General features: G+C 47.1%; 1 protein-coding gene across 1 annotated transcript; it reads right to left on the reverse strand.

Moving 5' to 3' along the window:
- Positions 1 to 83: 83 nt before the first annotated feature.
- Positions 84 to 27057, reverse strand: brwd1 (bromodomain and WD repeat domain containing 1). Its single transcript, XM_084442400.1, has 43 exons — positions 26949 to 27057; positions 26791 to 26849; positions 26641 to 26670; positions 26367 to 26426; positions 25041 to 25191; positions 24847 to 24945; positions 24388 to 24548; positions 24059 to 24280; positions 23699 to 23799; positions 23512 to 23582; positions 23213 to 23313; positions 23009 to 23049; positions 22802 to 22903; positions 22559 to 22712; positions 21885 to 22019; positions 21616 to 21744; positions 21122 to 21347; positions 19085 to 19297; positions 18704 to 18887; positions 17568 to 17658; positions 17246 to 17386; positions 17038 to 17108; positions 16687 to 16912; positions 16429 to 16545; positions 16111 to 16218; positions 13099 to 13223; positions 12744 to 12826; positions 12516 to 12627; positions 12338 to 12399; positions 11968 to 12123; positions 11763 to 11883; positions 11550 to 11675; positions 10644 to 10713; positions 10476 to 10529; positions 9662 to 9790; positions 9418 to 9570; positions 8115 to 8284; positions 7830 to 8005; positions 7568 to 7708; positions 7321 to 7482; positions 2955 to 3293; positions 2568 to 2720; positions 84 to 2472 (listed from the first exon to the last, which is right to left on the reverse strand). The coding sequence occupies exons 1-43, from the start codon at positions 26983 to 26985 to the stop codon at positions 1043 to 1045; spliced, it is 6792 nt and encodes a 2263-aa protein (XP_084298526.1). The 5' UTR covers positions 26986 to 27057; the 3' UTR covers positions 84 to 1042.

A 27057-nucleotide genomic window follows, 5' to 3' on the forward strand; every position in this document is an offset into this window, starting at 1 on the left:
TTGTAGTTCAAGACCCCCCACCCCCATCCCCCAACACACAAAACTAAATTATGTGACTGGCAAAAAGTTTAATTTAACTCTGAAAAGGAATTTAATACTGAGAGTACATAACACAGAACAGCACTAACATGTCTTCCCAATATGAGAAATCACAGTATTTTGCAAAAAGTACTTTTTGGTTTCCTGTACTATGCAAAAGGGTACCAATTTGTGACATACGGCAAGACAATGTATTTTCATGTCATACAAAAGGAAAATTAATGCTCAAATTTAAATAAGCAATGCTTTGCTGCAGAATGATCCTCAAAAACCTGTCAAAAGATGCCAATCTCATATTTACATCCTATTGACTAGAGTACACACAACACAAATATTCCAAAATAAACAATAAAAAAATGAAGAAAAAAGGGGACTGGGAATTCATATTTGCACATTTTGGCTCATAACACCTCACAACACAGTCAAAAAAGAAATTGAGTGGATTTACAAAGGAGTGTTGAGGTTATGAAGAGTGAAGTTGATTAGTTTTGTCCTAGTGAGTGTGCTTGGACTGAAACTGCCATCCTAGAAATGGTTTCCTGTTCCTGCTCTCGTCATTGCGAAAACAACGGCACGTCTGAGACTACGGTAAACTTAGTTGACCCCTGAGTTTCTAATGCAAAACTAGTGTATGAAATACCTCATTACAGTGTATCTTAGTGCAAGCCAGCAAAATATGCTTGATTAAACAGAGGTATTTTAAGATAGCACCCAAGCTGACAATGCTCCCCAGAACGGTCACTCAGCTGGCCAAATCACAAAAGCAGTATGGGACGTGGTTTGCTCTAGAGCCTGTGAAAACCAGCAGTTCAAATGCTTAGATTCATATTACACTATAAACTTTTTTTTTTTTCATAGAAAATATAAATATCCCTGAATGAAACAGATTCACAGCATTTTCTTGAAAGGACTCCAGTGCTACTACCATATTGTGGCGATCAAGTGTCTCTTCAAGGTCTCCAGTTAGTGTCTCTCTTACCAAGCCTGCCACGCTCCAGGTCCTTCATTCGCTGTCGTGATACGTCACTGTCCGTTTGCCACGGTTTCGGGTCCTGACGCGGACCCGTGCCCCTTGCTGCGGTTTCCCATATGACTCTTCACTATCCTCCTCTGAGGCAGCCCATTGGCGCGGTCTAGATTGCCGAGCGGAGGTCCTTTCACTGACCCTTGACCCCTTCTTGTGACCTCCTCTCTTTGGACTGCTATGGGACCCTGAGCTGGAGGATGACTTCTCAGAGGCAGAGGGCGACTCCTCACTTTCTGAGGCCGAACTGTGGGCGCTGCTGCTGCTGTAGCTTTCCTTTCGCTTGAGTTTCCCCCGCCTAGAACCTCTCCTCCCTTTCGGAAATGTGATCTCTTCCTCATTGTCCGACCCTTGAACTGAGGAGGCGTCTTCATGACTGTTCCTATCCTCTTCCGACTTGATTTGTGGTTCCCTCTTGGGTCGCTTGACGTTGGATCTTTTCGTCTCCTTTCCTTCCCTCTCTTCACAGTCGCGCTCAGCTTTGGGTACGGGTGGTTTCTCTTCGTCGGGGCTGTCTTCAGAGGTGTAGATGCGCTTCCTCTTGGAAGACGACTGACGCTTCACCTCCACCGGAGAGGCTTTTTTGGAATCTCGCTGATGTTTGTCTTCACTGGCGACAGCAGCATTGTTCATCCCGTTCCTATGCTGGCTCTCCGAGTCGTCCTCGGAGTCTTGAGTCTCACTGATGTACCTCTTCTTGGGCAGGGTTCGGAGGCAGGGCCGTCTCCTGGGGAAGGTCTCCTCGTTCTTGTCTTCGTCCGAGGAACCACCAGACGGTTTCCTCCTCGCTCTTTTACTGGGAGCCTCGTCCTTCTCCGACGTCTCTGAGGCGGAGCCTTTGCCGCTCTGCCTTTTAGGTTTGTTCTTGCTTCTCAACGGCCACTTCTTTGATTTGCCTTCCGATTCTTCCTCTGAGGGATTGCTGTCTGCTTCATCGTCCTCCTCCTCCTCTTCGTATTTAACTGGTTTTTTGGGTCTGCCAGATCTCTTGGGAGGGTCACTGAGTCCCTCCGACTCTGCGCCCCCTGCTGTGTTGGCTGAGGCAGATGTTTGTTCTTGGCTTTTAGATGGCATTTGACTCTTTTTCTCAGAGTCTTTAGGATGTCCTTTGTCCACCTTCCTCCCGTTTTGATGCGGGTGCTTACGGGTGCTGTGATCCCGGTCCTCTTCGTCGGTGCTCGCTGGGGCTTTGTTGCGTTGCCTAGTCCTGAAGAGGGTCTCCCCCTCCTCTACATCACTACCGATGCGAAGCTGCGCCGTGTTCCTGGAGGACTTCTGCGGGACAGCCGACTCTTCTTCCTCCTCTTCCTCTTCACCATCAGAGCTGTCATCTGCAGCCTCCTCTTTATCAGAATTGCTGTCTGGCCGCTTAGGTTTGGCGCGGTGACCGTTCACCTGGGACGGGCCATCTGAAAAGCCAGTCGATACAAACGTTCAATTCTCTTTAATCAGTGAAGAGTAGCGCAGGCGTGTCTGCCAGAGCAGATTAATCTGCCGCTCTCACCTTTCCCCTCTGACACTGCAGCCTGTCTGGTCCTACGGCCGCCCGAGACGGAGCTCAGACTCTCGCCGTTCTGTTGACGCCGCGTAGAGGCGTCGTCGCTCTCGGCGCTGTCCTCGCCCTCCGATTCGCCCGACTCCTTGCTTTTCTTAGAACCTAGATGCCGTAATGAAATCGGTTCTGTGATGTAAGATGGGTACATTTCTGGTAGTGTGTGTAATTGAGCACTAAAGGATTGGTTAAGAAAAATGTAAGAGGTGGTTCATATACAATATATATACATATACATATACTTGTGGTCAAGACCCTTATCCAAACAGCCGATTTCCTTACACTCCAAGGCCTAGGCTTAAAGCCGCTGGGCAAACACACCCTGTGGGGGGGTCTTACCCTGTGCTGACGACTGCTCCTCGGAATCAGAGCTGCTCTGGATGACAGCAGTGCGCTTGCTGGCCCTGGTGGCCTGGCGGCTACTGCTCCTCCTGGGCTCGTCTTCGTCGTCCTCCTCGTAGTCTTCGTCAGAAGCCTCTAGGAGCTTCATCTTGTTGACGGCCGCCCTGGCGGTCTTCCTGGTCAGGGTCCTGCGGCTGACGTTCTCCTCTTCCTGCTCCTCCTCCTCCTCCTCCCTGTACACGTCTGAGCCCTGCGACGGGGTCCTCTCAGAGTTGCTTTGATAACGCCTCTCCCGGCGGGCGAGTCTGCTGTGGCCGTTCATCTGGGCCCTCCTCTCTGAACACACAAAACAATGAAAGGTTAAATAACTACACTGCCTAGTGCCTACCCGGCTCAATAGAAACCGTTTTCTGTCAAAGAATATGATATATGTTATATATATATATATATATATATATATATACACACACACAACATTTGCTGTCTAATAGGGACATCCTTGCATGTTTACCCACCGGTTATGGAAAAAGTTTCACATTCCAAGCATGGTTGATCATCTCCGCCCAAGACGATTCCCCACCCCCACTTCTCTGAATGGTAAGGATTACAGCCTAGTGTTGCACGGTATACCGATACTAGAAAGGCACCACGATGCCCTGCCGTCAAAAACGGTACAATACCCCATTTTATTAGTACCGGTACTTTAAGAATGAGCCATATTTCCGAGTTGCGTCGAGGCAGTGTGTCGGCGCAGTGTGCGCGCGTCTCTCTCTCTCGAGCCTGGGTGACACGGCGCCGCTTCGAGAACGTGAATGACAATGAGAACGACATCCAAGTTACACGTAACACGACATCCAAGTTACACGTAACGTTTTATCAGCGTTGCCAGAAGTTATCAGGGTTACATGGAAACGCTATTGCAACACCATTCGCAACACTGCGAGCATGCGCGTGCCTGTTGTAAACAGACCCTGACAGTTATCTATGAAAATAATTTGTTTTGAATGCATTTATTTAGGGCTGCCTGTCTTCAACCAAAGGAAATCTTGGTCAGCCTATTCTCGGGCCTACATTTCCAAATTAGGGTGATCCTATGTGGTTAGTGTGCTTTGTGGTTAGAGTGTCTGCCCTGAGACTGGGAGGTTGTGAGTTCGATCCCCGGCCAAGTCATACCAAAGACTATAAAAATGGTACCCAATGCCTCCTTGCTTGGCACTCAGCATCAAGGGTTGGATTGGGGGTAAGTCCCTGCGACATACTAGCGTCATGTCCAGGGGGTGTACTAGTACATCAAGCCGTCTCACGCTACAGAAACAGGAGATAGGCTTCTGCCCTATGGGCCACTAGGCCCGAGAAACATTGGTTCTCTCAAGGCTTACTTATTTTACTTACCTAATTTGTTATTCAGCATAAGTTATTATTATTGTTTTTTCTTTTGAGGTAGGCCTGCTAGACCAAGCGCTTCCACTCAACTCGCTTCCACTCGGTCTCAAGTTGGTCTACCCTGGATCATATTCCATAATAACCTCTCATTTTGTCCATCCATCCGAAGGATTTAAATAAACACACTTTCCAATGTCTGAATAAAATCATGAGTTTTGCTAGAGTGAGAGTCTGATCGCGCTCCCCGTTTGAGGTGGCAATCTGAGTTTTAAATCAGACTTTTTCTCTACCTGTTTAATATCTGAAGTTTTTAGTCTTAATGCAAACGACCTGCATGATCCCAGTCTTTGCAAAATCGTATAGTATGTGACTTAAAAACTCCACATCTAGATGTGAGAGGGTGTCAGACTTAAAAATCTTTTCTAAGTCTTGTGTATGGAGATTGCAATTTGTCTAAATTATATGATGTTGCTGCTGTGTCTTTGGAGATTGCGTTTTGACTATTATAATGCATAAAATAATAAACAGAACAGATTACAATAGCAGAACATATTAAAATCGAATAGTATATCCTAACAAAATATAATAAAGATGGGCATACCTTTTACAATGCTGTGCAACCATGCACTTGAGAGGTTGGGCTTGGACTTACTTATGTCAGCAGCATCCTGCTCAAAATACGCTCCCGCGGCTATGTATGGAAGCAATCAGTCATCAGTCTTATAAATCATATAATTAGGAAATTCATGGTCTATTTTATCAATGTTGTATAGCCTATAGCCTATTTTTGTAGTTTGCAAAGTACGTTCACGAAGGAAAGTGAAAGGGCTGAAGGCTGCTCAGTTGGTTACTCTAGACCGTGGCGGAGGATTTCCAAAAGCAAAAGCACATATTTGGCAATATTTGGGGGGGCACCCCAAGTGATTCTACGTTTTCTTCTTCTTCTGCAAATGGAGTCTATGGCAGCCCATTGAACCATATGGTAAAAAAAAAAAAAAATTGTCATACTCATTCGGGACAGTGCCATGACCCTCCTGACCAAGTCTCATGTCCACACCTCGAACCCTCTAGCGCCACCATGTGTCAAAGTTGGAGGTGCGTTTAGGCATGCAACTTTTGAGCCATCAGCCCGATTTACAAAAACGAGGTACCGTTGGATTCCGTGGCTCATGCCGAGTCATGACATCTTTTCCACTATATTGGATTTTCCGCCATTTTGGATTTTGTGGAAAAACACTTAAAATCTATCTCCTCCGAGGAACATTCACCAATCTGCATGTCCCTCAAATCTAGGGACCAATATCTAAAGATCTAATTCGGCAAAAGTTTGAAAAGTCAAAAGTCAGGGATACAGCGAGTCAATGAAGATTGCAGAGGGTGTGGCTTTTCACATAAAGGTGTATAACTTCTGAACGGTTCGACCAAACGGCACTATACGTTGTATGCCTATCAACTCCCATGGAGAGAGGCTAACCCTCCGTCATTGGGCCGATCAAACAAAATGGGGGCGCTATAGCTCTATAACTATAGCCTAGTTGTCTTTGATGCCCTGGTTGCACCATCTGCTAGGCCCCCATATGGCTGCTTGCAGCTATATTTCAGATTTAAAGCTACATGAGATAACTTGGCACTTTGGCAGCCCTTCTGGTCATGATAAAATCGGCACTGCGTTTTAAGAACCACACTTTCCACAATACCCCACTCACTCGCTATAATGATGGGAAAAAATGATAAACGTGCGTGGTGCAGACTGAATTGGAAGATTGTAGCTTCTTTCTAGAAGGATGGCTTTAATGCAGGTAAATACCAGTCTTTTATGTGCATGTTCATTTCGTTTTGCGGGGCGAAGTGTTTGTTGTCTTCCTGACATTGTGACACGCAAAACGTGTCACTTCAGTTTCCGCCACAAGATTTCCCGCCAGTGTACTAGCCAGTACACCGAAAGTCTAAAATAATAAATTCACAGGGTCTCATGCAGTCGCATGTCACAAAAATAATTTTGGGGGTCTTTCTAAGGCCAATTCATAAACTAATATCAAGTAAAGGTGAATATTGAACCATAAAAACGTTCTCATTGAGCTTTAAACCAAATGCGAATAGCTGGGGAACCTCATAACATCAATGAGGCAATCTGTAAACTCTGGAGCTCGTCATGCCCTAACGTGAACACCGTTGCTCTGCGCTGCGAGGCTGCGACCCACTCTGCTGCGCGCGGACAGAGTGAAGGAGAGGATCAGTAGCCTGGCTCCCACCCCTGAATCTGAATAGCAATTAAATCTGAGTGTCAGACTAGTGGAGCAGAGCAGACTTTCAGTTTATAATTGTAGCATCCCAAGCTTATTATTTTAAAGTTTTTTTTTTTAATTTAATGAATAAAATAATACAATTAAATATTTATGTAATCAATTTAGTTTAAACAGTTCACATTCCTGCTCCGCCTCAGCAGACAGCAAACACTGAGATCAGTAGGCTACACCTGACATTGCATTATTCCATTAGCCTACTTTTCCTATATGTTTTAGGTTTTTGCCATGGTATCGTTTCAGTATCGGTATGGAGATATTTTTAGCAGGTATCGTATCGAAGTAGTTATTTTGGTATCGTGACAACACTATTGCAGCCAGACCTTTCTCCAGCGCAACAACAACAAGGTGAGGATGTGGGCTGGCTATGTGAGACTAGGACAGAGGTAGCAAAGCCTCTCAAAGGATCTCACAGACAGATGGAGCAAGATTAAACAAGGTCTTGAATCATGCTGTTCTTTAGCTTGTTTGACAGGGAAAATGGCTGCTCTGATCATGTGACCAACAACCAATGTGACTAAACAACAAATCAGAACACAAGCATTTACTTCATGGCCTATAGAAGGTACTGGAAACCCAAACAGAATGAATGCATGTAGCATTAGTGTCATCATTTTTTCTTCCGTATGCGACATACTACTTCCTGTTTTAATGGCGTTGGTTGCGCTGCCGTTTACCTGGCTGCTTCCTGTCAACAGCGCTGTTCCTCGTCAGCCTGGTGCTCCGGCTCTTGACCCTGCTGGGGTAGCGGCGAGACGAGGAGTTGGCGCACTTGCCCCTGCCCTCGCTCTCCTCGCCCTCGCTGGAAGAGTCCTCCTCTTCACTCTCACTCTCAGCGACTGAAGCGCAATAAATCAAAAGAGTTGATTAGGGACAGGAAGGAAGTAGCCCGTGTGAAAGGAAGTGGTCGTGTGAAATCCTCACCATTCTTCCGCTTCTTTCCCCCTCTGTTCCTGGTGACTCTCCCTTTGCCCCTGGTCTCTCGACTCCGATGGTGCCGCGAGGCTCCTGTGCGCTTCTCGTCCTCAGAGTCACTTATAGTCACATCACTTTCGCTGTCAGAGTCTAATGTGGGAGAAACAATAGGAGAAAATGCTCAATACCCATACCGTGTTCAAATCAGTGACTGTTTGAGACCATGTGCTTGATATGGGACGTCCATCTTGAAGAGAGAAAGCGATGTTACCAGGAGTGGAGGACGCAGCTTTGGACCCCGAGGAGTCGTCGGAGGACGTGTGGCCTGAGCTGCTGCGGTGGCTCTTCCTCCTGGCTCTCTCGGGAGCAGACACTTTGGCTGAGGTAGATTTGGTTGGCGACACCGTCTCCACTTTTTCCTGAGTCTTTGGGGCGGCCCTCTTTTCACTTCAGGACACAGAAATAGACACGATTAGACTTGTAGGTCCTTTGTGTCTGAGCCCATAGACCCTAGTTCCCTCCCCCCCCCCCCCCCCCCAAGCCCGACGAGGCCCACCTTGCGGTGTTGGCGCTGGGTGCAGTGGACTCCTGGTGCTGGAGCTTCTTGCGGAACCTCTGGCTGCGGCGGAGCTTCTCACTGCTCTTGACGGCGGTTTTGTATTCAGATATGATTGTTCTGATTCGCTCCTCGAAGAAGGCGGAGAGTCGCAGGGTCATGCTGTATATCTGGGGTTGGAGACGAGGTTTTAAAATCAGCAGCGCAGCACAGAAATGAACGCCTCGGCAGTGGCCTATTCTCCAAATCTAACAAACCAATTTTCCTTTGCCATTCTGATGCGTCCTGTGACCTTTGGGGACACCTGTCCTGTCCCCATTCACCTGTCCTGGCTGCCCTCGCTGTCCTGAATTACACCATAACAGTCAAAATGTCTGTCTCCTCTCTTCTCGTTCACTACTCTCTAGTCTGTAGTCAAGGTGTGAAAATAAAATGTGTTGCTTTTCATTATCACATTTGAACTGATTTCAAACAAACAAGTTTGTTTAGTGTCATGAACTCTTGCTGCAAAGGTTAACATTAGCCACTTTGATTTTGATGGGAGCTTGATTTTTCTTTCAGGCAAGAAAGTCATACTGCTGGAACAAAAAGCACAATATCTAAGCTAGCCTGGTTACTACTGGACAAATCCTAGCTTGCTATACTCCTCAGAGGAGGGTCGGAAAGAGAGCTCTCTGCCATGAGAGTGCCATCTTTCACCGCAGGCTCAAAACGCACTTCTTCAAGAAGTACTACCAGGATCCTCCCTCTGAAGCACCTATTGTATTCATATTTTGCTACTCTTGCACTTTAGATTTAGCACTAGATTATGCTCATAGTAACTTGTTTAGAAAGGAGATGCACTTGTGAGTGCTGGTGAGTAGTAATACACTGACTACCTAGTTAAATGCAATTATTGTAAGTCGCTTTGGATAAATGACTAATGTAATGTAAGTACTCAGTGTCTAGACTAGAGGGCGCTGTTGGCACCACTTGAAATCCAGTGTTTTATAGTGGGACTGTGTCCTCTGCGGGATAATCCAATCATGGGCTGGGGAATGCTGTGGAGACTAAATCACAACTTTATTGCAAAACCTTTCAGTATAGATAGTTGTCAGCAGTAGTTAAATTGATTTAGGGAATTGAGGGAGCCCAAAAGGTTAATCAAATTTGTGAAGAGTAGAGTACCATCCTCCCCTTCCTTGCTGAGCTTGGGGTAGTATTACTGACAAAACAAGCTCCTTATAAAGAATGAATCAAGAAGCCCAACAAAAGCAGGCTAAATCCTAGAAAGCACTAGCACTAAAAGAGAGCACTAGCATACCTTTGAGCGTTTGTTAGGCGTGTAGGCTTTAGCGTTGACAAAAATCAGTCTGGTGTCTTTGCAGAGTTCTATGGGGTTCTCATAGCTGTCCTCCTCCAGGTTCCTTTTCAGCGTCCCGAAGTCCATGGGGGTGTCGATGATGCTATGGTAGTCCTGGGAACAGAGATGGAACAGATTTTTAATCACATCTGATCAACAAGTGTCTGTCAGTATGGTGATGTTATCGCTCTCTGTGTCGGCTTACCGGGTAGGAGTCAGGATCCACTGGCTGTCTGAAGGGCTCTGAATCCTCACACTCAAAGATGTAGCTGAGCAGGCGCTTGCACAGGCCCTTCCAGGCATCCCTGTCTGGTACAGCCTCCACTGAGTGCTGCTTCCAACAGAAACGTCAAAAATTGGTTAAAAATAAATAAATTGACAACTGAAGGACATTTGTGATGATCAGGCCATTTTTTCTCCACACGCCGTTCTAGTGTTAGCTGTGTGAATCACAGCTGATCCCAACGACTCCACTATGAAGATTGTCAAAAGAATCATTGCCTGACAAGTAAGGTTGCATTCTTCAATAACATCTGTCTGTCTCTCCTCTTCAGTCAATTTTGCGTGGACAGTCTTTTGCCCAGTGATATGTGCTTTGGCAGCATCCCATGCAGCCATCTGCAGTTTTGATCTACTACTTTCTCCCTTGCCAGTATATCGTGTGTAGTAGGCAGTCTGCATCTCCACTCATTTGCAGTTCACCAGCACCCCATGGTGGCGAATTATTGACAAAGATTCTCTTCAAGACTGACTTTCATGTTCACAAACGAGAGGCTTGGACAAGTGGTAAGCGCCAACTGTCTTTAACACTATCTAGTATCTTGAAAGCTAACAGAACATTTGAAAGCTCCATATGGAACTTCTGTGTTCTGTTGTACCGATGTTGGACAATTATAATCCACCATGCATTACTGAAACCTCTGCTCAATAGCAGTAACAGCAGCAGCAGCCATTTTCCTTACAAAGTACTACTACCCTCACACATGCGCAGAGTAACATGACACTTAACCGCTGCTCACCTGGCGCAGTCTGGATCCGGAAGAAGTGCCTGGGGCCTCCACCTCGTCCAGATCCTGAGAACCATCATTCAAACTCAAATCGGTTAAATACCCAAATAAACAAGTTTAGTATCCATCATTACTGACACTTCAGGCATAAATATAGCAACGTGAAACCAAATGTTGTACCTCATCATCCGTGTCGTCCATCTCTTCGACAGAATTGTAGATCTCCATGATATCTGTGCAGCTAGGGTTGCTGAGGAAACCAAAGAAAAGAACTGTTACTACTGATAGAACCATCTTAAAGTATAACATTGAAATTAATTTCAAGCTACTGGCAGAGCTGGAATTTCGTCATTTTAGGGGCAAGGGCCTTCAATATCACTCAATTTTTAGAGCACAAAGGCAGCATGTCAGGGCAAAAAGGACATTGAGTGAAATAAGAGGACTTGGAGCCAGTGTCTCATCACATCAAAGCCTACTAGCAGGCATTGTTTATACTATACTACATGACGTAACCTTCACTGAATTCATTAAACCTGCTGAGACCCGAGCTTTTGATTGATATGCATGTTTAATTTCTCCAAGCTATTTGGGATTAGTAGGACCTGACAAGTATAAAAAATAAGTATTGTCTTTGAACAGGAAGTAGTTTTCGCAATTAGTGTTCAGCGGAAGCAGGAAGAGTTGTGCCATGGGACCTTATTTCATAAATAATATGTACAGTAGTCAACGGCAATAAACCAATCATTTCATGATCCCGTTTGAACTGTGCCATGACCATACACATATGTTTGTTAATTTAAAACAACAAATTTGCAGTTTGTCATAAAACTCTAAAGCAATTATTCCAGAAAGAGTTTCAAATTATTAAAAGAGGTGAAAATCACTATTAGTCTAGCCATGTTGAGAGCTGCAGCAATGCAAGAAAACAACAGGAGACCACTAACGCTTCTAAAGCAATCTTGAGACTTATAGAAGGGACACAAAAGCCATGGTGGCCGCCCACAAGGGGGTACAATTATTTTGGGGGCATCACGGCCAGAGTGAGGGGCATCGTGAATGTCCCGCCCTGGCTACTGGACAACTCACTTGACAAACTTCAGAAGGACCTCAGTAATTAGTTTTGCCGAGTGGGCTATCTTGCTTCTGGGCTCGTTGAAGATCCGGGCGTTGTGCACAATGTATCTCGCATCCCAAACCAACGCTGACAGGCGCCTGGGAACCATAGCCACAGGTTACAAATACACACTTAAACACCATCAAACCTTCGGCAAACTATTTCCCTCAGGAGCTTGGACTGACCGGTAGAACCTGTTGACCAGCCTCAGTCTGATGGTGCCCAGGTCTGTGGGGTAGGGGATCACAGTGCAGTAGGTAGGGTACTGGACTGTGTCCACAGGACCAGAGAACGGAGCTGCAATATCTGTCCATGAGATGAGAAAGGCCTCAATTAGGATTGGACGAAACATTATTGGGTGTGACAAAGTGTGTGTGTGTGTGTGCGTACCGACGGTGATGAGCTGGTCTATGCCAGCTATGATTCGCTCGCACTCCTCGTCCCGGCTCGTCTCGCCCCACTCGCCGGCCTGCGGTTTGTACATGACCTCCCTCATCTCCTCTGCCGTTACCGGCACTCCGCCACCCACGGAGTCTGGCTGCTGGACTGGAGAATGAACACACAGACACAGACACGTACGTACGTATGTTACTCTGCAGTTATATACAGCAAACACTACACAAAGTCCTGTAGCTATCCAATTTCCCCTTTTAACATACAGCCAAAATGAATGCAGCCAAAAAGAACAGTAGTGTTCCCCTTTTGGAGATACATTTTCACTCCAAAGTACATGACAGCTGGACAGCACAGTGTTCCTTACCATCCTCTGGAATGGCTTCCACATCCCAAGGACTCAGCTTCTCGGTTTCTCCATTGTCCCATCTGGTGAGTGACAAGACGACGCCGGCCAAGTTGAGAGCGCGGCGGTCACAGTATTTTGGATACAGCCCCAAACAGTTATTTCTGCATGTCGGGGGTTTGGAAATTCTTTATCTCACCTGACTTTGAAGCACTGGAAATGGCTGTCAGGGTACTCAGTCTGATATGGCTCCTGACACGCTATGGTCCCAAACCACCAGGCATCGTCGATCACCGACCTGAACCTGTCGCCTGAACAGGAAACAACACCACTGTGTTTATGGTGTAAATACTACAACAAATATTGAATTTCAGCTTGGAAATACCGACGTGACCGGCAGACTTAACAGTAAATTAGCCAAACTTACTGGGCTGCCAGACCCTACTACGCGCCTCATCATAACTCTGCCGAAGCACAAGGAAGTCAATCACATCTGGCATGTCGTGATACCTGAGGAGAACCAATCGAAATACAGATGTTACCGTGTGTTCTGGGACTTGTAGTCCCACAGTACTACTGGTGATTTATGCAAGCATTACGCACAACACTCAAACAAACTTTTTCAGGGTTGTTTATTTCTCGTCATACAGTGACACACCGTACACGTGCAAATGAGAAGCAACACGGGAACACGCGCTAAAGCGGTCGTCAGCATTGAGCATCCAAGCTGTCCTCCTCCAGGGGCAGCCATATTAACTCACAAGTTTCTCTAACTGACTTACTTGACGCAGAATGACTTGTCTGTGATCTTGCCAGTGCCATGGTCAATCAGGGTAAGTTTCAGGCAGCAAAGTGTTGGAGGACACACCTCATACTTGATCCCCGTTATCTTTACAAACTCTTGGTCCTGAGGAGAGAAATCAGCGATGATTATGCCAATCAAACCCTTTCAGTGACAACATTTGGTGAGGGTCCCCACAGATAACCTATAGATCAACTAAATAGCAACTATCAATTAAGCCTAACCCGTTGGTGGTTGGTGTAACTAGACACAGTTGATGGCATATTGATAAATTGAGCGTTTGTTGTTCATCTGTAGGCCCCTTCAAAATACAATGTTGCCATGCTTTAAAATCCGTGCGGGGGGAAATAATGGAGAAGTGAGAAACAGGAGAGCTCAGCTGGGCATGAGACTGTTGGGACTCACCCTCAGACTCATCCTCACCCTCAGACTGTAGGCCTCATCCTCACCCTCACCCTCCAACTGTAGGCCTCATCCTCACCCTCAGACTCATCCTCACCCTCCAACTGTAGGCCTCATCCTCACCCTCAGACTGTAGGCCTCATCCTCACCCTCCAACTGTAGGCCTCATCCTCACCCTCAGACACACCCTCAGACTCATCCTCACCCTCCAACTGTTGGACTCCATTTATTGCCATGCTGTTTTACAATGTACTAGGAATTTGCTTTCGGGCGAGGCGCATACCATTTAGACAATATTGGACAGGGTGCAGGGATAGGGATAAGACAGGACAGTGCAAAGGGAAAGTACAGAAAGCTAGTGCAAAAAAGGGATAAGCTAAAGAAAAGAACAATTTACAAAAAAGTAGTGCAGTCAGTGTATATACAGTGAGTGTAATGTGTAGGCGAATGTGTGTATGTGTATATGTGAATGTGGCATGTTGTGTGAGCGCGGTGCGTCCTATACACACATTCATGTGCAAGTGTCTATCAACAGTGTCTCTCAGCAGTGGTGGAGTCTGTGGTGGGGCGGTGGGGGTCAGAGGGGGACACGAAGAGGCGTGGGGAAGAGGCGTGGGGAAGAAGCTGCCTGTGTGGCGCGCAGACGTGGTCCTGATGGACTGCAGCCTCCTGCCTGAGGGGAGTGGCACGAAGAGATTACGGCCGGGGCGGATGGGAAGACGCACTGCAGTTTCGTCCTGTCCTTAGCTGTGGCGGAAGAGTACCATATAGCGATGGAGGAGGTGAGGATGATGGAGATGTAGATGAGTACCATCATTTCCTTTGGTAGATCGAATTTCTTCAGTTGCCTCAGGAAGTACATCCTCTGCTGCGCCTTCTTGGCAAGGGAGCTGGTGTTTAGTTAGGTCCCTCAGAGATGAGTCCGATGAGGGTGGAGTCGTCCGCAGAGCTCAGGAGCTTGACAGACTGGTGGCTGGAGGTGCAGCTGTTGGTGTTCAGGGAGAAGAGAAGGGGGGAAGGACGCAGCCCTGGGGGGAGCCGGTGCTGATGGACCTGGAGTCAGAGATGTGTTTGCCCAGCTTCATGTACTGTTTCCTGTCGGACAGGAAGCCAGTGATCTACCTGCAGGTAGTCAGGCACATGCAGCTGGGAGAGCTCGTATTCCAGTGTGAGGCGGGAGGATGGTGTTGAAAGCAGAGCTGAAATCAAAAAACAGGATCCTGGCGTAGGTGCCTGCGTTTTCCAGATGCTGAAGAATGTAGTGTAGGGCCATGTTTACTGCATCGTCCACAGACCTGCTGGCTCTCTAGGCGAACTGCAGGGTGTCCAGGAGTGGGTCTGTGATGGATTTGGGGTGCAGCAGAACAAGGCGCTCAAGGGCCTTCATTACTACAGAGGTCAGGGCGACATGCCTGTAGTCATTTAGGCCGGTGATCTTTAACTTCTTGGGGACAGGGATGATGCTGGAGGTCTTGAAGCAGGCTCGTCTCTACTGAGGTGTTGAAGATGCCAGTGAACACCGGGGACAGCTGATCAGCACAGAACTTCAGCATGGAGGGGGAGACAGAGTCTGATCCCGCCGGGTTCCAGGGCTTCCGTCTCTTGAACAGGCGGTTCACATTCTTTTCTAGGATGGTGAGGGGCTGTGATGCAGTGGGGGGGGGGGTTCAGGTCGTTGGCCAGGCCTGGGTCGTCAGTGGACTGGGGGGGGATTTCAGTTTGAGGTTGATCTGTCTCAGGCCTTTCCAGACAAAGGACGAGAAGCGTCGTTTAGCCTCCTTCGCTGCCTTGCTAAACCTGTACCTGGCCTCTTTAAACCGTTCCTTGTCTCCACTCTTCCTTGCTTCCTCCCTCTCCAGCCTTGCCCTCCTGAGTTTGACTGTGAACCAGGGCTTGCCGTTGTTGTAGCTGACCTTGGTGTGGGTTGGAACACATACGTCCTCACAGTAGCTGACAAATGACATCACAGTGTCTGTGTACTCATCCTGGCTGTCACCAGGCTCTGTGCCCGCCCAATCAATTTAGCTCCCATCACAGTCAGCCTGTTCTAGCATCGCGCACGATTCTTTCTTAGCTTCGCTGGTCCATTTCTTGAATGCCCCAACGACAGGCTTAGAGATTTTTAGTTGTATTTATAGTTGTATATAGCCTGTATTTAGGAATCAAGTGGATGGTTTTGTGGTCCGAGTGTTGCAGTGCGGGAGACGGCGTGATACGCGTTGTTTCTTGTAGTGGAACAAAATCCTGAATTAAATCCGCAGGGGTAGATTCCCTGATATTCAGGAGCTCCTCTCTGGTGAGGGAGTTCCTGGACTGGTCGCAAAACCGCCGCGCCATCATCCCCAGACTCATCCCCCAGACTGTAGGACTCACCCTCAGACTCACCCCCAGACTGTAGGACTCACCCCCAGACTGTAGGACTCACCCCAGACTGTAGGACTCACCCCCAGACTGTAGGACTCACCCCCAGACTGTAGGACTCACCCCCAGACAGTAGGACTCACCCCCAGACAGTAGGACTCACCCCCAGACTGTAGGACTCACCCCCAGACTGTTGATCTCCCTCTCACCCTCACACTGTAGGACTCACCCTCAGCTCCATCTTCCTCCAGGGCTGCTTCTCCAGGTTGATGGAGTACAGGTTCGTCCTGCTCACCGCCTCCACGTACGCCTCGTGACCCTGGCGGAAGTAGATCACCTGAGGGTGGGGGGGCAGAGGTGAATATAGACCCAAAAACACATCCCCTGGCATAGGTGAAGACACGTCCTGGATTCAACACCCCACCCCCTCCCAAAAAAAACTGGTCAGTGGAGATTCTCATTGCATGGATATTTTTAGTTGACTGGGCAGAAAACTGGTCCATATTAAAAGAAGGGTGCAGTGGGATCTCAAGTCCTCTTCACATACCTCGTCTCCCATCTGGGGCACGAAGGGAGTTTTCCTGGGATAGACATCAGTGATCCATGTGGAGGGCCGGAACTCGTTGGACACTTCTCGGTTGATTGATGGCCGGGCTTTGGGGCGCTGATCGGAACACTAACTCTCATTAGAACAATATTTCTGGCCTGGGTACTTCTAATACTTTAATAGTCTATACACTGAAATGAAAATGGATTCATATAGAGTAGGTGCCAAGTATAGATAACGTTATGTTACTTGACGAACCTTGGGCATCCTGCTCTTGGGCTTTTTGGACTTCTGCTTGCTTGTTTTCTGCAGCGGTCGCTCTTCCTCGTCGCTGGGCGGCTTCTCCTCTTCCTCCTCGTTCGCCTCCTCATCGTCCGAGCTGCTGATCTGCCGCCGAACTCGTCTCCGTGACGACAGGGGGGTGGAGGGCTGTAGGTTGATGCCCGCGTCCGCTGTCCAGTCGGAGTACTCGCTGGTCGAGTGGCTGCCAGTCACAATAAGTGTGTGGCGTTACACTGTTGTTAGCCAGCCAGGGCAGTTTGTCTTGTATTGTAAGGGCATGGTTATAGAGCAATGTAATACGAGACAGAAAGAAATTAAAGTATTTACCAGGAACTGTCGCTCTTCCACTCCTCTTCCTCATTGGAGGAGTCCAGCTCACTGACTTCCATTTCATTATCCTGGAGAGAGGAGGCAAGAAGTTACTCAAATGTGGTGCTTTCACCGATGCTACGTCGACATCTTACCTCCTTAGGGGAACATGCTGAGAGCATATTTCTCATTCGCACAGGTATGTTAGAATGTGCCCTAACGTTACCTCCGAGGTGGCTGTCTCCTCTCCCTCCTCGCACGAGAACTCGATGAATTCCTCGGCCAGCCCGTCGCGGCTCTGGGACGGCCTCTGCTTCTTGCGAGACTGAGGCTTTTTGACGCAGAGGGGCTCGTCGTCGGAATCATCCTGTATGACAAAGACGGAACGACGGATGTTCAAGCGCGCCAATGTCGTTTTACGCCGAAGAGCTGCTCAGGATGTTTGAATTGGTTGGACGATAGAGAGAGAGATAGAGAGAGAGAGATAGAGAAAGATAGAGAAAGAGAGATAGAGAGAGAGATAGATAGATAAAGATAGTTTTACTCACCCTACAGCTGCCATAGGTCAGCCTGCGCTTCTTGGCGTTATACAGCGCAATCTCCTCCTCTCCTTTGGCCATCCGGAAATCTTCCTGGCCCCTAGAAGATCGTTCACACAAAGTATAATAACAGCAGTGTTTACCATCGACAGACTTGGCTGTGGCGGCCCGCCACAGTTTACGGACCTCCTGGCAGTTTCATAATGAGCCCTTCCTCTTCCTAAATCTAATCAAATAAAATGGCTCAATACCGCTAACGTCATTTGCTTAGCTTTGCACCGTATGCCGTCCCTTCAGACCGTTCCCTCTCACTCTGGTACTTATAGCCTTGTTAGCCTCGCTGCTGCACACACAGTCCCCATCTCCAACTTCCACGCGGTTCAGATCATCCAATGCTGCGCTCTCAAGGCTCCTGTCAATCCTCTAGCTAGCCAACTAGTTGTTGCCATGATTATAACTTAACCTGACGCTCCAGAAGGTTTAGTTCGCATAACCATGTCATCACCCCTAAACCCGCCCAGTGTAGCTGTTCGTATTTCAAGTTCCTCAGAACCAACACTGATTGGCGAGATCGTTTTCTGATCTGGCACAAACAGATCTCTATGGAGAATATCCAGACTCATTTGCAGGAGAAACAGAATGTGAGCTCCCGAAATCGGGATGGTCTCGAAAGTCAAGCTGTTTCAAATCATCAAAATCTCACAACTGTCAACTTTGTTAGCTCGCTGAACTCGCTAGCGATGTCTACCACACTACATTAGCTGCTTGTTTTCTCACTTGACTTACGATAACTAGTGAACGTTAGCCTAACACACGCGATGTAAGCTATATAGATCAGGCACCTCTTTCCTTGTTAACCTCCACCCGGACCTCCCCCTCCCTCCCCCTGCCATAGCTACACGCCAATCCTGTGGGAAACACTGCACAGGTTTGTTGATATGAGCAACTTTGTTCCTTGTTGACATGTCCTCATATATGACATGAACTTGAACTTGGTTGGTTCATAGTAGACATATCCTATGATATGATATGAACTTCTGAATATCCTCATATAAGAACTACCGTCGGCCTTTCAAACGTGACTATAGAGAATGTAATATGCGCACGCTGGCACAAGGAAGAGGGCGACACAGCTGGCACCTCACCTGTACCCGCTGAGCGTGAGCTCGGGCACCACCACCCTGCGCCGCCAGGCCTGCAGGTCCCTCTCCGTCGCCATCTGGCTGCGGGGCGCGTTCTGGTGCATCTGGCGCACCCCCTCCACCTGGCCGCTGCGACGCAGGCCCACGTTGGGGGACGACTGCACCTCGCCGCGCTCGTTCACAGAGGCTGGGGGAAATCAAGGGACAATGACATGAGCGGCCACGTCACGTTCAGCGCCAGCGACTTCGCGCTTCCGACGGCGTTCCCGGTCTTACGATGCGTGGGGAGCATCGGAAGACCGATGCTTGAGGATGGAGAAAATCAGCCGACAATGCACCAGTTGGCCGCACGATCCCACCCCATTGACGGAGCGCGCTGCCTACCTCTGCGTGGGGTGCTTGGTGCGGGGAACTGGGCCTGTTGACCCCCTGGCTGACCGTCTGCCTGACCCCCGGGCTCCGGCCTCCCCCGGCGATCCTGGCGCTCCTGCAGCTGCCTGATGGCCTCGTCCAGGACGCTGCGGCGGGTGCTGGCGGTTGCCTCCTCGTGCTCCGCCGTCTGCTGGCTGATCACCTGCTCCACCACGTCCCCGTCACCTGAGAGCAGGAGAAGGGGGGGGGGGGGGTAGTGTTAAGGAAGAGGTGGGTTAGTGTGTCAATGCACAGGTGTGCAATCACACATGGGTAGACACACCCATGACACACGTCTCACAAAGGAAGAAAAATAATACACACTTTCACATTTGGTTCCAATGCAGCTGTAGAGCCCAATCATATTATCACCTGGCACTAGCAGACTTATCACAGTCCCCCGAGGTCCGTGTAACGTTTAGCGGTTTACTTTTATCAATGACGTGAGTAAATAGAATAATATGTAATTGGTTGCATTATTTAAATTTTGCATTTTGTTGTCGTTCTTCTTCTTCTTCGTGTGGGTTTGATGTTCCTCTCCTCCCAGGCTCGGGGCCGAGGGGCTATCGTTTTACCACCCCGAGCCTGGGTGAGGGGTCAACTCCGGCTATACATCCATTTGTTGTGTAATGCTCTTACAATAGTCGAGCCTTATCCTACGCTGCAGCCTCAGAGTCTATGATAATACACAGATAAACTACAGCCGACTGACTCATACAGGCTACTCTCTGTGGGCAGGATGACTCACACACAACCGCATAGAAAATGAATGGAGAATTTCATCGAAGTCCGGCCAGGGGTCGGGTCAATGCCTGGTTATTATCCGTGCTTATAATGACACTAATCAAACTGCTTAAGATAGATAGATAAATACTTGATCTGGAAGGAAATGTAAGAAAAGCACATAACCAGATTCTAGGAAGAGAGGACGATGTCCACCTCTTGACATTTGGCGAGTAGGCCAGCCTAGGCTACTGAAGGCTAGATCGAGCAGAAGACTATCAATTTCATTGAACTAAAGCTTAATTTATACTCAGTCGACAAGTATTGTATGACAAATGTCTGTCGATAGAAAAAAAAAATGTTGACCGACATTTAGCATTTATACTTCAGCGAAGTGTCTTTTTACCTCCATGGTAACTTGCAGACGCTTGGCTGATTGATCCATGGCAACGAAGTGCCTTCTATCTAGCTATCCAATCACAGCTGTGCGATGAAAGTGACGGCATCTGACATTAGAATGTTTGGTAGGTGTAAGACACCCCTGTCCGACACAAAAAAAGTGTTGACAGTGATGTCATTTCTGTCTGTCGACACTTTCAAAAGTGTTGTACGATGAAGTATAAATTGGCCTTAACAGTACTGTAACTGTAGCACAGCGATTTTAACATGGCGAAAATAGTGAAGTTATGCTTTGAATATATCTGTTATGGTGGTAAGATAACATGAATATATAGACATAGGACAAGTAGTTGTTGGTGAATATGCATAGTATATTCATGTACTGGGCAAAGATGGATTATATCTTACTGTATGCCAACTCAACGTTAGTTGACTACAGGGAACGCAGACAGAAATAAACTGAAATTAGTGCCAGAAACAAGCTGGCGGTGCGATTGGTTGATTCCGCTGTGACATTTGATGACGTGCAGTCGGAGTTCCCTCCCCTCCTCCCTCCAGATGAGGCGAAAAACAGGAAATACTCCAGTTTTCTGACCTTTGTCAATATTTCAATTCTCATTTTTCAAAGGAGCATGTACAAAAATCAACAATTGGAAAAAATGAGTCCACATAGTCAAATTTCAATTTCAAATTTCAATTTCATAATAAAATAAATTATAAATTGAAATATTGCAACCAATTAAGTATTATTCTATTTAGTCACGTCATTGATCAAATTAAAGAGATAAAATTAAACTGTTAACGTTACATGGACCCCCTGACCTTGCAGATGGCAAGCACAAATTAACCCAAACGGATCGCATTTTGCCAGACGGTTAATTTTCTTACTTGTGGCGACGTATCCCAGCTGGGGCACCAGGTGCTGTGCGGAGACGTTCTCCCGTCCCGGGACCAGCCGCTGGTATCTGGGGGGGTGGGGGTTGCCGTCCACGTCCACCAGGAAGGGCGGCGGCATGAGGTGTGGCGCCTGCTGCGTCTGCTCGTCCAGCACAAAGCCGTTGGTGTCCCGGATCAGTGGCCGGTAGTCGGTGTGGAAGAACACCTGGTCTGGAAGCTGAGGGGAGAGAGACGGCAAAAGAGACGTTCAGTTGCCATTTACGGGTTCAAGGGTTTTCATCAGCCGGGGACGCGATGCAACTAAGGTTGCAAATTTCAAGGAATTTCATTAATCAATAACTGTTAACCTTAACAAACAATAGTCGATTAATTGATAAGAACGTCCCGCGCTGGACTGCGCTTTGCTCGCTTCATGTTTGTGTCTTTCTTCCGCTATCTTTGAAATTTCCCAGCATACATATAGTGCAAAGCGCCTAAGGCCTCGCCTTCTCGTAGGGCTTGGAGCTGCCGAAGCCGAAGATGAGCAGATGGCCGTGGGAGTCTGTGCAGGCGAAGCGCTGGCCGTCAGGAGTGAACTTGCAGTCGAAGACGGCCCCGTGGCCCTGGCCCTCAATCTGTGGGGAGAGACGAGAACAACCACGGACGACAGATGACAGCTGGTCACGGCTGAGAATCAGAGTTGAGAGTAAAGCAGTAAAACGTCACAGATTAAAGAGATAGAAAAGGTAAGCGAAAGTACGCAGGCGTTCCTCACCATGTTGAAGTAGTGCTGTGTCTTGGCACCCTTGACGAGGTCCCAGACAAAGATATTGCCGTCATGGCCGGCGGACAGGATGATCCTTGGGTCGAACGGGTGCGGTTCCATGACAAACACCTCATCCTCGTGGCCCTAAACACAAGACAGTGTTCAGGTCATGACGTGTTCAGGTCGACCAGCTGGCTAGGCCTTTTCTTTAGCTACACACTGAAGGACAGATGTGGACATGTATACAACAGCGGTCCCCAACCACCGGGCCCACCCATTCGCTCACGGCCGCACGGAAAGGATAAATTGCGCATGCGCAAACTCAAAACCCGACAAAAAGTCCAAAGTGCATTCTTACAAGTTGAAAATATATATTGTTGTTGGAATCTTTTTTATATCTTATGTTGTTTTTGGTTGTTTATTTAAGATCAAGACCTATTTTGCAATTTGGAGCGGAATGAATGCTTGCATTTACCATCGCATCCATGTTATGCATGTTATTTTTTATTTGCATTATTACCGATTAGGCATACTAGGCTCACAATAAAGATGATTATGATATAATTAGAATATGGACTGCAAAAATATTGTCAATATGAAACCGGTCCATGGTGCAACAAAGGTTGGGGACCGCTGCTATATAACAGAAGGGTCAGAACATAACACACTGTGGTCCTTCTTACCTTTAAGATGTGTAACAGCTGCCCTGTGTAGGAGTTCCACACTTTGAGGAGGTAGTTGTTTACTGCCGTGATGACTGTGATGTCATGGCGATCCCAGGCCACCATAGTGACCTTGGGCTTAAAGAAGCTCTCCTCGTCCGTCACGGGCTCAGACCTGCTGGCGGGAGAAACGGATGAGAGATTAAAGGCAAAGTTCCACACAAGTCGGCCGACGGAGCGCGGTGCCATCCAGCTGTTCCTTACCCTGGCAGAGTGGCGGACATGTTGAGCAGGACACTCCTCCACTGCTGGCGCTGGTGCAGCCTCCAGACCCGCGCCGTGCCATCTCTGCTTCCGCTCACGAACCTGGAAGAGGGGAAGCCGGCTTTAGACCGTCGTCGCGCTTCGACCGAAGCAAAACCATCAGGTTCAATGCAAAACCTGGACTCATATTGGGGGCATCAACCATACCTTTCTCCTGAGTGGGAAAACTGGATGCTGTCGACCTTGTCCTAGACAGAGGTCAGGAGAAATCAATGGCATGATGAGATCCTTTAAAAGGCAGGGGGTGGGGGTGAATGTTTATGTGATGATATGGTAACTCCTACTCTCTCTATGTGATTAGCATGTGGCTACTCTGCTATGATGTTTTAATTTTGAGAACTGCGATCTTACCGTGTGTGCATCGAGCTCTGATATTTTTTCAGGATTTCCACAGCCCAGGTAATATATTCTGATGACATCGTCAGTGCTCCCCGTCGCTAAGAACATGCCACCTAAATATTTTACAAAACAAAAACGCGGCCAACGTTGGTCTTACGGAATGTCTGAAATATTCTGGCCAACCACACTGAAAGGTGAACTTACTACCTATAACCTGCATGACTCAACAAGTTTACTCATCAAAATACCAACAGTATTCATGTGTCACTAGCTACTACAACAGAATTAACTAGACCATTTTCTAGTCTTACCTGGACTGAACGATGAACACACAGTCTGAACTCCTGGCCTTGGTCTCTCAGTAAACTTGTGCGGGCGGTCACTATACAAAAAAAAGGGGAAATGTTCATATAAATACGTGTTGCATTACAGCAAGTATTTTTAAGGATGTAACCAGTCAGTCATCACATTTCTTCTGGTGAAATCGACACGACTAACCTGAAATTGATGTTGTTAACATCCCACTGCCAGAAGCAGACTGTTGCATCAGTTCCAGTGGACAGCATGTATCTTTTGGAGCCCTTGGCAAATGGTGAGAACTGAGGACAGATGCAATTCATACAATTATATTCCACTGCAATCATCAGAAGGACACCACGCCAAACTAAACCACTATGCACACAGGCCTAACTAAGGGATATGAGTGCTGAAGACCATCAGCACAGTTCCATGACCTACAAAGCTATTATTGATGTTAGGTGCACAATTGGGATAAGATGTACAATACAGCCTCTTTCCACTCTTGCACCATTTGACCGCATCTCCACAATGTGGGCAGCGTGACGTATTTGCCCCTACCTGTAGGGAGGTAATGGATCCACTGTGCCCCTGTAGCACGGCCACCGGGGCGCAGGTACGAAGGCACCACACGCGGATGGTCTTGTCACAGCTGCCCGCCGCTATCAGCGTGTTCTCATAGCTGACGGCGAGGTCCGTGATCTCCGCAGAATGTCCACGCAGGGTCGAGTGAAGATGACCGTCAAACGACGACCATATCTTCACCAGACAGTCGTCAGAGCCCTTGAAGACGGGGTTGAGGAGATGAGATGAGATAATATGTCGTCCAAAGTATCACCTGACACACTGTTTCTGACCAAAATATTGATCCTTCTCATAGCTGGACTCACGGTGAAGATCCTGAGTCCAGTTCGGTCGAATGCGATGCAGTAGACAGCGGACAGGTGGCCAAGAATGCGCCTGTGCATCCGCATGTGTAGATAGTTGCTGACCGGGTGAATGGTGCTGTAACGCTGAGTGCCCGTCAGCTCCCGTCCTCTGTGCACCTCCACTGTCAACCACAAAGTACCACAGATTAGAGTCCAAAGCAATACCAATGACCAATAAGATGAGCCGATACAAAACATGTCGGGCTGGTTTTCCAGACCAGAACTAAAGACTAGAAGCCAATGGAAAATCTCCAGTCACATGTCAGTAAATCTTTGATAGGCTTAATCTGTGTCGGAGAATGTACTATAAAGTATGCATGTTGGATTACATATGACAGCAGTGTCATAGTATAAGATTAAATGCAATGCAAATCTGACAGTGGGATCATTGCACTACCTAACCGGGAAACAAGCACACACCTAGGTTGGGAGGATTCTTGCAGCTCAAAGGCCTCTCTGGTGGTCTGCCCCTGTGGAGGGCTGCATATGATGTACCTTTCCACCGAACATCACCGCAGTCTGGAACAGACGGAAGAAAAACCTAATGCCTCCGTTTTCAATCAGTGAGGAGGAAATACAGTACAAGCAGGGACAGGCAATGAGGAGATCCATACCTTTTGATGTTCGGAGTAAGGACTGTTTCCCTGTTCCCAGAAGGGAGTGTACGCCTGGGACACAGGACGCCCCCTCTTTGTCCAGAATGGGACCAATCTGCTTGCATATCTGCAGCAAATGGTCCGGTGTGATATGTCTATTGGCTGCAACCTGTCAGTGAAAATTAGGTGTTAATAAGGAAAAGTAAATGAGCCGTCATTCATGTTTATGAGAAATCTTAAGCTCTCTCCATACAAAGCCATGATTAAAACAAGGAGGTATATCAAAAAACAATGGACATTTTAATTATGAAAACCTTCGAGAGACAAAAAAAAAGTCCATCTTATTCCATTTGAGGGGTATTAGGGGACACTGATTTGTCATTGGCAGCTGAGGAAATCAATTACATACCTGTAAATTCCTACAAATTCATTCCTCCAATAAAGCAACTATTGTCCTAGTCAGTATTTTATTTGTGCATAGAATAACACAAGGTCATTCTGAACAATGAAATTCTTAGGACATGGCAAGTGACAACTACATAGTAGGCATACAAAATATTACATGTTAAAAAATAGTCACAAATAACGGCAAGAATATCAAAACTATACATGGCAGTAAAACACTAGCAGCAGTTCCACAGCCATAAATATTATAAATATTAAGTGTAGGAGTGCCAATGGATATGTATATTGATTGTGATGTACATTGAATGTACACAGGAAGTGACTAGGGCATACATCGAAGTGATCATGTGATCATAGATTAATGTTGCTGGTTGACAAGCCTGATGGCCTGGGGGAAAATCTGTTTATGAGTCTGGTAGTCTGTGCCCAGATGCTCTAGTATAAAAAATGTTGTGTAACTTTTATGCTTATTCTGCTTCAGGTGCACACTGCTTGCCTAAGCTACACCAGTGTTCTGTATTTGAAGAAGGCAGGGCTTCATATGCAAACACATTCCTGGTACTGACGAATCACAACACAGGTCAGAAGAAAAATAACGTAACGACAGGATATCTAGGCCGTGGATTGGCTAGACGAGATATCTTGACGTTGCGAGCACCCAAGAGTCCCCACCCTATCTGCAATACAACACTTAGCTAAATAATATAAAAGCTCTATCAAATTCTGTTTTCAATGAACAGTGATCATGGCTTCAGAACAAAAAATGTGTAGCCTATTCTTCGTACACTGAATCACAATATTAGGCACACATAAGACAAATGCGACTAGGCAAGAATAGGACAAAGGGAGCAAACAAACACAGGCATGGTGACTGTTTTGTCATTCAACAATAACAGACCATTAAGACAAATTTACATTTAGCAGATTTAAATATCTTACCAAATCTTCGTATGATCTTGGATGTTCATTTCCTTGCCAGTCTAACCTGCAGGGTAAGAGCTGTCAAAATAAGAGGTTGGATAAGAAATCGCAATACTAGAGATGCTCGAAACACAACCAGAAATTAAGTTAGTAAAAACGTGTGATGTCAAACGAGTGAGACGGTCAGAGAGGCATTAAAAGTCGGGCGAGCGAAACAAGTTTGCGGTTCAAGACAGTCCAACCGGGATGCATGCAATGCCGACAGCCCGTCGCTGCTGCGAGGAATACACACCTGATATTCTTCCAATTCGCTCACTAGAACCTGCAATAGATATAAACAGGTGTTTCTAAGATGCTATAATTATCTATTCACGAACAATCGAGCATTACATTACAATTTCTAGCTAGCTAAAGTTAGCAATACGGGCGCACTCAAGCTCACCTCAGCGGCTCTTCGACATGGACCCGTCGTTAGAAAACGAGAGATCAAGTAGTACAGCTCTATGAATGAATACATGGAAATAATATTAATTGGATATCAATTAACTCGGATTTATCTCTGTAAATTGAGCAATAAATTGGGCTAATTGTGCGCCTTACCCGATTCAAGGAGCGAAATATTCCGATTTTTGGCCATTGAATCGGCCGTGATTTGGTGGGTGTACAATCTAAAACTAACTTTATGACTAGTGAGAGAGTATGATATATT

Source organism: Borostomias antarcticus (assembly GCF_949987555.1).
Source record: "Borostomias antarcticus genome assembly, chromosome: 1".
In the NCBI taxonomy this organism is placed as follows: Eukaryota; Metazoa; Chordata; class Actinopteri; order Stomiiformes; family Stomiidae; genus Borostomias; species Borostomias antarcticus.

Bases quoted from the DNA above. Each gene is read 5' to 3' on its own strand.
- brwd1 (XM_084442400.1), bottom strand. From the start codon at position 26,985: ATGGCCAAAAATCGGAATATTTCGCTCCTTGAATCGG. The intron at 24,549-24,846 runs GTGTGTGCTTGT...TGTGGTTGACAG, and splicing joins CAAGAATCCTCCCAACCTAG to TGGAGGTGCACAGAGGACGG. The intron at 2,721-2,954 runs GTAAGACCCCCC...TACGGCATCTAG, and splicing joins GGAGCAGTCGTCAGCACAGG to GTTCTAAGAAAAGCAAGGAG.